The 14995-nt window shown below is 39.7% G+C and overlaps 1 protein-coding gene across 6 annotated transcripts in view; it reads left to right on the top strand.

Moving 5' to 3' along the window:
• The window catches only part of MLLT10 (MLLT10 histone lysine methyltransferase DOT1L cofactor), a 130202-nt gene that overhangs the window by 64612 nt on the left and 50595 nt on the right, over positions 1-14995 (top strand). For all 6 annotated transcript variants that reach the window (XM_072412744.1, XM_072412740.1, XM_072412739.1 and 3 more), the window contains 2 exons: positions 4690-4951; positions 8606-9175. In XM_072412744.1, coding sequence (XP_072268845.1) covers positions 4690-4951; positions 8606-9175 — 832 coding nt within the window. The remainder of the gene's footprint in view (positions 1-4689; positions 4952-8605; positions 9176-14995) is intronic.

The raw sequence follows: 14995 nt of genomic DNA, 5'->3' as shown, positions 1-14995 counted from the left end.
AGCTTGTGATAATGTAATGAAGGTAATTGATCAGTACAAATTACCGTATCTGCTCCTCTTGTGTCTGTAGCCTTGTTTTATAGCCGTTTCCATTTTATTGATATGCGTATAAAACATTTAGGTTTTATTGTTTTGAAGGTGTACCGGTGTCATAATGAGGAATTGTGAATTACCTAAGGGGGCTTCTGGGAACACCATGTTCTAAGTCATGTGAAAAGCCAGGCTGGGTATTTGTTTCTCATTGTAGAAACTAAAGTCAAAAGTCCACCAAAACAAAAAAAATTCACGTACCTTCAATCCTGCAGCGCAGTCGATTGGTCTGGAGGTCTCTTCCATCGTGTCCCGCATCTGTCTTAGGTGCCAGCGCACTAGGTGCCGCCATCTTCTCCTATTCTTCAGGGTTCTTCTTCCAAGGCGTGAGATCAGGTGACGTAGATGGGAAAAAAACTTGACAATCTCACTTGTGCATGCATGAGATTGGCAAGTTTTTCCCTTTTTGACAAAAGGGCTCCTTCTGAGATCCTCAGGCATGCGTAGAAGGAGCACCCAAGACCCTCCTGGGATGCGTAATGTAGGTATCCCGGGCAGCTTTGCCCTCCTCTACAGGTGATGAATAATTATCTGGCGGTGCTGCACTCTTTTTTTTGTTTTTGTTTTTAAAACGTTGTTTCACTTCAAAAAAAACAAACAGAATTTTTTATGTAAAGTGAAAATTCTAAGTTTAGGTATGCTTTAAGAGGGCAAGTTTGCTGGTTATGTCACCCCCAAACCACATCTTCTCCTCTCTGGCTCCCTCTGTTCTCAGTAGAGGGCATCCCCTGTAGGGGGGTGGCAGCCCTTTTATTGTGACCAAACTTTCCAAAAACATCTGGATGGTTACCAAAAAGTGCCAGGTGGTGCACCTGACTAAAAAGGGCTGGGGAGAAAAGGTGAGTATTCCCAGGGTTTTTAGTTTTGCCTTAAATCGAACCTAAACCAAAAAAAAAAAAAGACAAAATGTCATCGGTTTAGAAAAATCTAGGGAATCGTGTTAATGCTATAGGAACATCATACATGTCTTTTTTTTTTTTTTTTTTTTTTTTTTTTTTAAACCGTCTGCAGTTCCTATTTCAATCTCTTAGCAATAAGTTCCAATATAACACAATCATTATTGTTTGATGCACATTAAGGTGACGTCTTGGTTCATCGAAAGTGTCCTAGAATTATTATAGTGGTAAGAGTGATAAACCCCTTCTGGTTCAGGAGGATATAACGAGGGTGCTTTATAGCCCTCATTTTCAGTATTTTGTGAATAGCAGATTGACCTCATTGACCTGAGTGGGAGCAGCTATAGGGAGGATTTAGTGAAAGCCGATAATTAAGGAATGCGCCCCCTAGTGGTAGGATTGCCATAGTAATGTGTAGACTATGAGCAGTGATTTATGAGCACTTGATCTATATGGATACACAGCACCTGCTGACACTGATGAACATTTTTCTACATTCCTTAATGGCATACAGCACTTTTACAGCGCAGCTTGTTTTGTGTGATCTCTTTTCTAGATATTTGAAATCAGACTCTTGTCATTTGTAGAGCTGCCTTCCTTCTATGAGTGAGTGCATGTTGACATGTTAGAAATGCCCAACCCTATATAAACCCTACATAGGGATAATATTGTAAAGCTCACAGCACTCAGACAGAATATATTGTATTCTTGTATCGTTTTAGGGGGGGCAAGCTGTTCTGCAAAAGTGACCCTTTGATACAAGATTGTAATTACAGAAGTCTGGAATTGTTCATGGGATTTAAACCTTCATTACCCAATGCTCAAAAGTTGTTGTGACAATAAAAAAAAAAAAAAAAAAAACTAGCTGGAGTTGGGCTTTAATTTGTGCAAGTAACCTAAATTCACCTCCGGCAATGCAATCTCTCTGAGCTGTTTTCTTGCTGTTTTGACAGCCCTGCGTAATGTAATTCATGCACTTTTGCTATGAGTTAATATTATTAATATTAATAAACAGTAATAATATAGAGCCAACATATTACGTAGCGCTCTACATTAAAAAGGGGTTGCAAGTGACAGACAGTGACACAGGAGGAGAAGAGGACCCTGCCCCGAAGAGCTTACAATCTAAGAGATTGTACTGTGGTGTGCCGAAAATCTACACTGAGCGTCACATGGTTTTGACTACTTTGTCTTAAAATGTCATCAGTGACTGCAGGTTGAAGCTGAATTTTAATAAGTGTAAATAAAATATTTCCTGTATCATTTACATTTAAGTTTACCGTATTTTTTGCAGTATAAGACGCACTTTTTCTTCCCCAAAACTGGGGGGGAAAAGTTAGTGCGTCCTATACGACAAAGGTGTGATAAAATAACTAAAATAATATACTCACCCGATACCCAATCCTGCGTGTGTCTGGCTGCAGCAGCGTCTGTCTCCTCTTCTCTCTGGCAGCAGCACGTGTCTTCTCCTGTCTGTAAAGCAGAGCGAAAGAAGCCGGCACAGCGCCACCTGCTGTTCCCTGTCCTAACTGCCGTACAGTGGAAAAAAAGCACAGAGTGATCAGAAGGGGAATTTGAATGACAGAGTGATCAGAAAGGAATTTTGAATGACACAGAGTGATCAGAAAGGGAATTTGAAAGGCATAGAGTGATCAGAAAGGGAATTTGAATGGCACATGAGTGATCAGAAGGGGAATACCGGTATGAATGGCACATGAGTGATCAGAAGGGGAATAATCTTTCAGAATCTTTTTTTTCTAGATATTCCTCCATTAAAATTGGGTGCGTCTTATATTCCGGAGCGTCTTATAGGGCGAAAAATACGGTACATTTTTTTAAAAAATGTGTGTTACAGGGAAAGCACCTATTTTGTTTTTAATTGATTGTGACCAAGTAGTACTGTACTTCTATGTGCCACTTGAGGTACACTTTCTACTGTTTAAACCTGGAAAAGAATATAAAAACCCCATGTCAAATTTGCAATGATTCACAACTGGAAAGGGAACCAGGGTCACTCTTTATTTAAGGGTCCTTGGCAGGCCCCTAAAATGTTTTATTTTTTTTTTATAATTTATGTTCAATGATTTATAAATGAAAAGATTGCATCCTGCTATGAGGGGCGCTTGCTTCCTGAAAACATGAAATGATACGCTGCCTCTCTTTGCTGCATCCAAGGATTCGGAAGAAGTGCAACATATGGGATTGCTTGTCTCATTTATTACATTGTACAGGGAACCCTGTTGTCATGTTAAGGAATTTTATACGTGCTCATATAGTGCTATATATGTCTATTACTTTGTATGTCCATATAGTGCTACAATGTAATGGTCAATAAAATGGACATTGCATATAACAGACTTTTATGGATGCATTCTGACTGCTCCGCTGTCCTGCTGCAGCACTGACACAACAAGCTGTATGTTGGGACTCATGGCATGTAATTTCCTGTGGATTTTTATCATGGCCATGTAAGATATTTCTTTGTTATCGAGTAATATTTTTGTTGCTGTGGCAACCTAACAAGCAGTTATTTTCAGGGATTCGAAATCGTAATGGGCAACGCTGCATCGCGCAGAGGTTTTAGCATTTTATAGAGATGCACCGGTAAATCTAGATCCCAGCTACGGTGTAGAACAATCTGTGTGATTTTGAAGTATTGCATCGGTAATAGTCAATCCAATCTGCGTGCTGAAAGATCTCAAAATTACCGTGAACCATTTTAACATTTAATTCTCATAGGGCTTGGGGCTGAGAGCTATGTATTTAGATGTATCTATATGTGTGTATGTATTTCTATATACACACTGCCTTGATGTTAAATCTGAAGGCCATGCAGATATTAATTACACACTTTTATTCATTAAAATTTGGTAAATGTATTGTCCTTTTTCAGTTTGCAGAGCTCAGTGTGGGGTGTAATGTAGGAGCAATTGGAAAGTGCAGAGTAACAGATAGATGAGCTTGTTAGTCTGCGGCTTCTCCTTTCATTGTCCAGTCACAGGCTGGGGCTGGACAAAGACCTTGTTGTATTACCTGCAGCAGAAACAAGATCTGGTCCCCTCCTCTGCTAGACAGATGTGTCTTGATGATAGCTTGGCAGGTAAAACAGTCTGCACATATGTATTTTATCTTGTGCACTGTTGTCCAAGAAGTCTAGCTTTACCCCAGGTGCTGCCTGACACTTCTCATGCAGCTTACTGGACAACTTGTCAAGTCACTGAGTGCTATGATGGGTGATTGGAAGGTTTGTTGCAAATGCCCTCCACAGCCTCCATGATTTCTTTATGGCCAATGTCTCGTCTGCTGCAGGGGTGAAGCTAGTCTAAACATGCCTTAAATGTAATACACGCCTATTCTTTTTTTTCTTTAGCTTTTAAGCTTTATAAAAAATGAATTCACACTGCTGCTTTATTCTCCAAAATGGAAACTTAAAAATGCAACAGATCACCTTGCAGATATGCAGCCCTAGAAATGTAAGAGATCTTTCCATATAAGTCCATGAATAACCCTGGCAATTACAACTCATCAAAAACATCCACGGCAAACAGAAGTGTCAATATTTAACAGAGCAATCTTTATGGGTAATAAAATATATAGTGTAGCTCGGGACTGGGGATGACAATAGAATATAACTTCCATATCCATTTTTATATCCTTTTTATATATTCAAATGTATTCTTTCCTTTTTCTCTTCACCATTCAGTCTTATACCAGCAGCACCAACAACAATAACAATTCTGTCACAAGCTCAGTAAAGCGTTTGGAGGAAACGGCCCGGTTTACGAATGCAAATTTCCAGGAGGTTTCTGCACATCCCTCAAGTGTAAAAGACGCACTGGAAGCTCGCACATTAGAGGGCAAAACAAAGAAGACGGCAAGCCCCAACTCCATGCAACGAGGACGCAAGTCTGGTGGTGCAAGGAATTCTACAGGGTCTGCCGCAGCGACCAGTCCGTTCCAGCAAGGTAACCTTGTCTCCACTGTATCTTAAGTGCTGATGAAGGAGGGTGTTTTATTGAAGTCAAAATACACATTTGGCAATAAATAAAGCTTGTTCTATCTAAACTTATGTGAAATAAAACTACTTAAATGAAAATACTTAAATTTAAGAATAGATACACGATCTTTGACCTGGAGTCATGCAGAAAAACCTACATATGCTTAGTGTAGTTTTGAGTTATATCCCCATGCTGTTTAATAGGCCTTTACCTATGTCCAAATTGTCAGTAAACCATGTGCCCTCCTGGAGACCCCAAAGACAATCTGTCACTTAGCCCATTCAGGACAGAGTGACAGATTCTCTTGAACGTTTACCCCTTGACCCACCTACACTAGACTTCACCATATTCTGTTCTTTCATCAGAACTGGGAGACAAAACCCTGTGCAAGCTGCAAGCTGGGATAATGATTGGGTTTTTCCATGGTTACCGACATTCTGCAGCTCATTATGTGACACTATTGGGACATAGAGGTTAGCTGGATAGGTCTGAGCATTGCTTCTCTTCACCCCGAAGCAGGGTTTATTATGTCAAGGCTCCGACAGAGAAACAAGATTCAGAGGTGAATAAATGAGTGAGAGCAGGGTGGGCTTTTGTTAGGATGTGCATGGTGATATTAACACACTAGGTTCAAAATTCATAGACTGTCATTGATGACCTCTGTCATTGAAGAAAAAAGAGCTAGTTGTCTGGTCTGTTGTATTGATGCTTTGGCTTCAATACTTTGAATCTCTGTTGCTGAACAGGGACAGTGATATGACATCTCTGTCTGCTGTATGTTGAGTCTGTGAACAAGAACTATGAAAACCAGACGCAGCAAGGCAACTATTTTGTAAGAGGGCCAGTACTGGCACCCCCTATATTTTTCTCCTGGTATGTTTACTACAAAATATTCTCATCCTGTGAAATACCTGCATAAAATGCTTCCCATAGAGTCAGCTGAAATTATTTGGCAAGGCCACATTCTTTTGGTTTTGGCTCTTCCATATTTCCTCCTCCACTGTACCGCTTTCCAAATGTCACATTCAACATAATTCAGTTTCTGTTGAAACAGAAAAGAAATTCCAGAAATCCATTCCATCGCTATATAGGCTTAGTAGAAGTTATAGAATCCTAATGAGCTCTTAACTGCAGCTGTAAAAACAAAAGGGTTAGAGAAAGACAGATGGTGACAGTCAGATCGGCTAATGGAAACCCATTCTACATAGCTGCTAATTAAGTGACAAAATAGCGGTTGTCTTAAAGCTTCTCCTTTCACAGTGTAAAGTAGGGGCCAATCTTTGTAATATTTACTACCAATATGTGAATAGTCTTGGTGAAGCCAAAGACCAGATTGGCTGGAAAACTTGTGTCAGTGTCATTTTTTTTAAACAGTTATTTTAAATAAAAAAAGCCAACAAAACACAAAATAGAATCATAGATTTGGGACACATCAAATTCTCTTCCAAAAAATTCAAGGTGCTGAAGGAGAATAGAAACGTGCCTCCATCAAGTTCTGACTTTTAGTGGAAGGGTACACTATGGTACTGAATATTTTAGTGGAAGGGTCTGCTATGGTATGAAATATCTCAGTGGAAGGGAAGGGTCTGCTATGGTGGTACTCAATATCTCAGTGGAACAGTCTGCTATGGTACAGAAATTTTCAGTGAGATGGTTTGCTATGGTACTGTAAATTTCAGTGAAATAATCTACATACCAATGGAGGGATCTGCTATGTACTATATATCTCAGTGGAAGGACCTGTTATGGTACTGAATATCTTAGTTAAATGGTCTGCTTTCCTTCTGCACAACTGGTAATCTGCTTGTTTTTGGGCTGTATAGTAGATCCAGTATATTCAGTACCTCAAATCAATAATCTTAAAGATTTCTGCAGTACAGGAACTCTCACTTCCCATGTGGCAGATCTTGTTCATGCCATTGACTAAGACTGTAATAAAGATAGCAAAGACCAGGCAATTAGCAGATTTACAAAGAGATAGAGGTTGCAGCCTGTGTATTTTCCCTAGTTTAGGATCCTATTGATTGTGGAATTAATCTCGCTTTCAGACTTTTTGCAGGAATATGTGAGCACCTTATGTTACAAAGCTATATACTGATTATAACTTAGTTTATTGCCTCTTACCAGATCTGAATCAATGCATGTAGTAGAAAAGCAAACTCTCCTTCTGAGCTTCCTAATGTCTCACAACGTGTGTTCTGTTTAGTAATGGTATATATGTTTTTTTTTTTATAAAGTGAAATTAATTTCTCAGGGATTAATTTGCTTAAAACAACCTTACAGCCTGCTGTGGCTCAGCCATCATCCGTTGCTTATAGAAGTAAGTATTGGTAGCTCTTTTCTGTTGTAACTAATGGCAAATTGTCCAGTAAATGGAAGTCCTAGAGAGCTGTATAACTGTGGAAAAATGGTACGCATTGCTGAAAAAATGTACTGCTCTTATCACGGCATTAAAATAGGCTTCTGCTATCCCTACTGTTGTTTACACATCTATTAACCCCGCTTCTCTTTCTGTAGGTGGACATATAGGGCAGATACATTAACTGAAGGGAGAAAAAAATAGATAAATAAAAACAGGGAGGTCTGCCCACAATGGGTGGTTGTAGCTAAAGGGAACCCATTGTAATACTGAACCTGACAGTGCTGAAAGTGGAGTTATTTGACCCTTTATTCTTCTGGTTAGAGGATTGACGGGTCATTATCCACCAATTTGTGACTGCCGGTGGCACATAGTCGGTCGTCTTAGAAGGGATCTTCCTTGAGGTTTGCTTTGTCCGATTGAAACCTTAGATGGAACCATTCCCATATGTGTGGGGTCAGTCCACTGACTCATTATTTCATGTGTTGGATGAGCTATGGATCTCTGTTAGTGACAGGCTTAAAAGGGAGCCAAAAAACTCTATGGCTAAATAGAAGGCTTCCAGATTTTAAATATTGTATTTACCAAACGTTTTAAAAAAGTAAATAATTGCCACCACTATACCTAGCCCTACATGAATTGACTTAGATTCAAACAAATTTTCATTTGATCTACTTTTATTGGTCTCAAAAACCTATCAGATACTAATACGATCCAATAAATATATGGGCAGCATGGTTGCTCAGTGGTTAGCACTGTGGTTAGTGGTTAGGCCTTTTGCAGTGCTAGGTCCCAGGTTCGAATCTCGGTCACAGACACTATCTGCATGGATTTCGCAGGTTCTCCCCGTACTTGCCTGGTTTTTCCTCTGGGTACTCCAGTTTCCTCAAACATTCCAAAACCATGCAGTTAGGTCATTGGCTTCCTCTCAAAATTGACCTTAGACTGTAATAAAGACAAATGACTATGGTGGGGATATTAGATTGTGAGCTCCTTCGAGGGACAGCTAGTAATATAACTATAGACTTTGTAAAGCGCTGCATTATATGTGGGCGCTATATGAATACTGTGTAATAAAAATAATAATAAATATGTTTTATTCTACTTGATAATTTGTTTATGGGCAATTCAATGAATGATCTGCTCAGCCATACAGAAATACCGACCTGTATATAGCCATCCTTAGCTTTGGTTGAATCAGGTTTGCTTTATACTGCTGTGCTTGTACATTTTCGATATCTTTGTCATTTTTACCTTCACAGGTAGCTTTTCAGGAACGCCCGGCAGCGTGAAGTCATCTTCTGGGAGTTCGGTTCAGTCACCACAAGATTTTTTGAGTTTTTCTGAGTCAGAAATGCGGACTGACACCTATCACCATCCTCAGCAGCCGCTGTCAACCAAAGATACTCTTAAAGGGGAGGCAGCTCTGCAGGAAGGGACAGGAAATACTTTTAGTTCTTTGATGGGCCTTTCCACAAATCCAGTAATGTCTTTCCAGACCAAAAACTTTGATGGTGTTTCTGGGGATTACACGAATTCCAGCCTCTCTGTATCAGGATATAAGCGGGTACAATCCTCCATGATGGAGGAGGACGCTGTAAAAGAGAAGAAGCGGAAAGGTAGCAAACAAAGCAAGCATGGCCCTGGACGGCCAAAAGGGAGCAAGAATCAGGACACAGCGTCTCATCTATCCGTATCCTCTGCTTCCCCCACATCCTCTGTGGCTTCTGCGGCAGGCAGTATAGCCAGTTCTGGCCTTCAGAGGTCTCCTACATCGCTCAGGAATGGCAGCCTGCAGAGTCTTAGTGTGGGCTCATCACCTGTTGGTTCAGGTAGGTTAAGAAATATGATTTTCTAAAGATATGTAAATATCTTTATAATTATACTGTTAAAATAAAGAAAGATTCACTTTTTGCTATTTTCTTTTAAAAATTGATAGCACTGTTTCCTGAATTCTGCATTAAAAGGTGTAGCAAAAAACAACTGAGCCAAGGTATGAGGGTTACAGAACAATGTAATAAGAGCCTTGGGCTACGTACACAGACTTTTTCTTCTAATGACAAATAACTGAAAGAAGCATGAATGAGCATTGTACATACAGCGCCCTTCTGCTGCATGGAGAGGGGAGGGGGAAGAACGAGCAAGTGGCACCCTGCTCTGCGCGCCTTCTTTTACTTCCATTGCAGTCATTTGTGGATCTGCCAGGACGGATCCATTAAACAATGTCGCTGTATACACGTCAGATTCTTGTTCGATTCTAGCCCTGAGCGACAGTCGAACAAGAATCATCTGACATGTGAACGTAGCCTTAGATCCTACCTAGCATAACATGTAGGGAGCTTATTAATGGGGACTACAAAGGGTTTAAATGTGTAACTAATTATATAAAAGACTGATTTCTGGGAGTGTATATGTAACACTTACATTTTTGCCTGGATTGCCTTTTTCAGCAACCTTTATTGGTCAGGCCAGAATGTTGTAATTCTGCATAGTAGAATGCAATGGGCAGTCCATTTGTTACAGAAAAAACAAAGCATGACTTATCAGATAAAAAGCCAACCTGCTTGCAAATCTTTTTAGTTTATTCCAGCATGAAGTCCAGCTGCAATAGTTGCTTTCTGCACATAACATATTATTTTTCTGTTTTTACATTGTTATTAGGTCATAATGTCATGCAAGTCATTTACTTATTTTCACAACAAACACTGGCACTGACCTCCTCTTCATATTTCAATTCTTCATTACTCTTACATGTAACTTCTTCATTTTTTGGCACAGTCAGCCTATACTTGGTTGGCTGGATTATTCAAACTTTGGTTTTTGCCTAATAAGTTTTCAATTAAATTTAATAAAATGTATGAAACTGCATGGTAACGAGGTAATGATTCAATACATGGGGTTAAGGAGAGCTTGATGATCTACAATACACAATATAGGTCAAAATGACTGGTCCTGAAAGATACACGTTTCTTGTAAAAACTGTCATAGAAATATAATGGCTTGCATGTGGTTAAATGAAGTTTACATTGTTTCAGAAAAATAAGTTCCTCTTAAGTGTAAGTAATGTTTATAGAGTCCATTAAAGCGGAACGAAACTTGAAATAAAAAAAAAACACACCTACCTTTATTACCACGGATCCGCTGAGAGGTTTCTTTGTTCGTCATCCCGCCTGTATCCATCTTTGGCCCGGCACAGAGGAAGCGCAATGTGCCCACATTTTCTTCTCTCTTCTTCCGGGTTCTTCTACATACCTTACCAATTCCGCACTGTGCATGCGTGAGATTGACATTTTTTTCCATTTCCATTTTTTGCCTTCCATTAAAGAAAGGGCTCTTTCTGCCTATGCCGAGGAGCAAACAAAAGCCTTCCGGGATGCGTGGCGTAGGTATCCGGGGAGGCTTTGCGCTTTTGCAAAAAAAAAAAAAAAAGTACAGTTTTTACTTTGGATGAAAGGGTTGTCTACCCTTTTATGTAAAGTAAAAATTTTGCGTTTAGGTCCGCTTTAAAGTCTGGAAGACTAATTGAGCAGCTTTTGTGTTCAATCTTGTATATGAAACCTGCAGCCAAGTTTTACTTCTGATAATACGTCGGTTCCTCTTTTGTTGCATTGTCCTGTGGGTCTAGAGAGAATAAAAGTCACCATTTTAGTTTAGGTAGAAAATGAATTGCCATAAGAGCACTTAACTCTGCAAATGCTGTATTGACCGAGATCTCATATCCAAGCCGCTGTCTTCTATAGTGTAACTGCATTAATTCAATGGCTAGGTAGGAGGTCTATACATCTGAAGGCTACTTTCTCCCTTGAACCTACCACAACCCACAAGTGTGGATGTAAATGGGCTTTTAAGCTGTTCACTGGTTATTGAGTGACATTTCATTCTTCCTCGTGTCTGTGTAGAGCAGCTTCTTTTCAAGGCAAAAGATGAAGGGTGCCATCTTTCAGAGTGAACTCTGTAGATTAAAACGCCAGTGTGCTCTCAACGCCTGAAAATCCAGTGCCTTGTTCAGCTCTACAATAGCGGCACAAATAATAATTATTTAATGGCAAGTGCATGGTTCTTGGAACAACCAAGGCTTTTAGGGCCTTTCCGCACAGCCGGATGAGGTCACTTGAGTCAAGGTCAATTAAACAAGACGTTTATCAGTGTAAATTGAAGTTCTGACTGGGAATTTAAGTAGCGACGGTACATTAACTCTGGTCTTAGACATTATGTAGCAGTTGGATATACGTTTGCAGGGCCACTATTTACCAGTTGTCTTTTTGCCTTTGGTTACATTAAAAACGCTTGCTCAGCATATTGTGTGATGCCGGTGATAAACCATTTGCAGTCCTGTCTTTTTAGGAAACCAAGGTTGGTATATTGGACATCTGGGACACTCTGGGATCGCTTTTATCATGCTGGCTGTGGAATACCTCTGTTTGGGGTTTGCCTAATAATCTTAGGTTTAGTCATTGGATCCCAGTTCTGCGATCTCCTGTCTGTGTCTGAGCGTCTGACCTTTGTCTTGTCATGGTGTTGCGTGCAATGTGTACAACCAATAACTCTTGGATAAAGGGGATAATTTATCTTATCATTATGCTTTCCTGAAGAAGCAGCTATAATGCTGTGAAACTCGTCGAATGAACTCCCCCTCCCCCTATTGAAGTTATTACTCACAAGAGATATCCTTTAGAGGGGCTGACATCTATTAATACTTATTCGCTGTAATAATTAGATACACAATACACCATTATCCATTTTTATTCATCATTCCCTCTGATGTACCTGCACTCCTCATCCAAACCCCATCCTTTGTGTCGAGTCAGGATCTTTTAATATTTCTTTTATAGTGACTCCTATAACTTTGCACTCTTGCTAAGTTCCATCAAAAAAAAAAAAAAAATATGACCCCCATTATTTTCCACCCTTAAAGGGCTTGCTTAGGCTGTCAGAAGAAACAGTGGTTCCTGTGTGGCATGGCTATGCTTTTTGGTAATGCCTCGGCATTTGAATATTTAACACCTTGTGGTATATTGCTCATTTGTTCTCTGTGGATGAAATGTTACATGTAGAATCTCCACTGTGGGCAAAGTTCAGTGGAGCAAGGAAGCCGTAACCACTAGGCAATATCCACACCAAACTGATCCAGCACTAAAATACTGTAACTTTAACTAGAAATTGTTTTTGATCTACTTTAACAACTTCCAAGTGGTAGGCTATATTATATCAAAGAATAGTGTTTCCCAACCAGAGGACCATAGAACCCTAGGGTTTCTGCAGACATTGCTAGGGGTTCCTTGAGCAAAGATTAATTTGTGCCTCTCAGGTCTGTTACCACTGACACCAATGATCTTTTTGGCTATCTGTAAGGGTGACATTGTTCCACTGGTCAGCAATGTAAGAAGATGCATTCTATTTACCGAGCCTCACACTAATATACTGTGAGCAGTCGATATAGAAATTATAGCAGGGGTTCCCGAATGCCTAAAAGTTATTTTAGGAGCTCCTCATGTTGGAAAGGTCGAGAGGCTGTTGTAGACAAATAATTGTGACCTCAGATGTAAGCACCTAACAGATCCAAGAATGGCCTACACTAAATAGAATTTTTGGACTAATCTACGTGCATGTTTTTTTTTTTAATAATTGGCTTCTGTGCAATGGCACCACTTGTTAGAAATCACATTTTCCAGTTTTGTGCAAATGAGACTTTGTCAACAAACTGGGCCTTGAAAACTTTTCTTGTGGTGTAACCCTTATGGGTGGGTATTGGTCATATCGGTTTGAAAATGAAGTTATTGAATACTGACTGGAGTGTCTCTTGAAGCACATAATAACCACCCACTACGTATAAAGGCACAGGAGGAATTTGGTAAAATGGAAGCAGAGCCACAATTACTTGTGGGAGGCGCCTGTAACGGAGGAAGAGTTAACGCTTCAAAGAAAGCCACTGCTTCCATGCTGCTTGGTTAAGTGGTTTGAATTTTTGGCAATGGCTTCTAAAAGCTGATTTGTTTAACAAGATTATAGAAATCTAATTTTGAGTGATATAAGGGGAAGTCAGCATGACACTATGCAAATGGCAGTAGCCATTGTAAATTGGATGTCTTCTAATTTTTAATTACATTTATGTCTGTTATGCAAAGCGGTGCAAACATGGCTAAGAGATGCTTGTAAATTAGGTAATTTGCAGAAAAGAGGGCTGTTGAATATTTTTTGAAGCAGGTTACCTTTTCTTGGACTCATTCCCATATATAATATTGGCAGATATGGTGAAATCAGATATGGTTTTAGAAGCCATATATTTGTTCCTTTTTTCCGCTATTCACATTTTTCTTCTTATGAGTTTTTCCTGTTATTAGAATTATTTATAGCCTTCCTGTCACATGTTGACTGGAGATTTTGGTTCATCCTCCACCAAAAGAGTGTAATTTGCAGATAAATGCATTGTTAAGAGGCCTACTTGACTCCTAATGAGAGAGATTGAATAATTAAAAATGTTCTACTATTACTATTACTACTATGTTCTCTAATATTATCCATTTCTGGACAAAAACAAACTTTATTAAAGTGCACAGGTCCAGTGTAGTGCTTCCTGTCCTTCTGCCCCACTGCATTTGCTAGAAAATCCTGGCTGTCCCATATCTGATAGGATGTCAATAGGATTGTAAGCTCTTTGGGGCAGGGTCCTCTCCTCCTTCTTTGTCAGTGTATCTGTCTGGCATTTACAAACCCTATTCAGTGCTCAACCCAGAAATTTTTTTAACCCGGGTGGGAAGAAATTGTAGGTGGGTGGCAGCCCCTGTATTGTGACCAAACTCTTTAGTAACCTCTCAAAAACAGCCGGGTGGGTGCTAAAAAGTTCCGAGTGGTGCACCCAGCTAAAAGGGCCTAGGGAGAACCCTGCTATTTAATGTACAGCCCTGCGTAATATGTTAACACTATATAAATACTATTTATAATAATATCAGTGTGAGCCTCTCATACAGCAGACATTTTCTTTCCTCTCTGCAAGCAAATCTAGGGGGCCACAATCGATACTGAACCTATGAACTAAATTGCGGCCTTGACATATTTATAAATCAAGAATTTATTAACAGAAAGTAACTCTTGTGATAGCAGGTCAGGCCGGTCATTATTACAGAAAGAAACAGGCGCTGTCCCTTCTGCAATGTTCTCACTTGCCTGATTGCTGTGGGGTTCTAGCAAAAAGTTTAACTGCACATGAACAGCGTTAGCTTTGCTTTGCCAGGATACCTGGCATCCTGGCTTCGTCTTCGCTGGGGAGGAATTAATTATCTTCTATCATCCTGGCATGGCTAATCAGCATGGCCAAAGATCGTTTATCAGGAGAGAATGCTCAATCACGCTGCTGCCCATCCAAGCCTCGAAGAAGTGGTATTTTGTTACCTCCAAAATTCAATGTATATCACTTTATAATAAAAGACCGGTATTTGTTCCTTACTTCCTTACTGCCTCTTCTTTTCCGAGCTATTTTCTTTCTTTTACTTACAGTAGTACAGAACAGCAAAGTATTTTAGTTGGAGGTGATAAACAAGTACAGATCTGCTGTTGGGCTTCCTAAGAGCAAAGTCCTGTGAATTAAATATTAGATGTCCAGAAAATACATTAAATTACACACCAGGGACTTTTTTTTTTTTATAAAAATTTCC

Source organism: Pyxicephalus adspersus, chromosome 5, assembly GCF_032062135.1.
Source record: "Pyxicephalus adspersus chromosome 5, UCB_Pads_2.0, whole genome shotgun sequence".
Taxonomy (NCBI): Eukaryota; Metazoa; Chordata; class Amphibia; order Anura; family Pyxicephalidae; genus Pyxicephalus; species Pyxicephalus adspersus.
The sequence above is the reverse complement of the archived record's forward strand: the minus strand, read 5'-3'. Positions and strand labels throughout refer to the sequence as shown.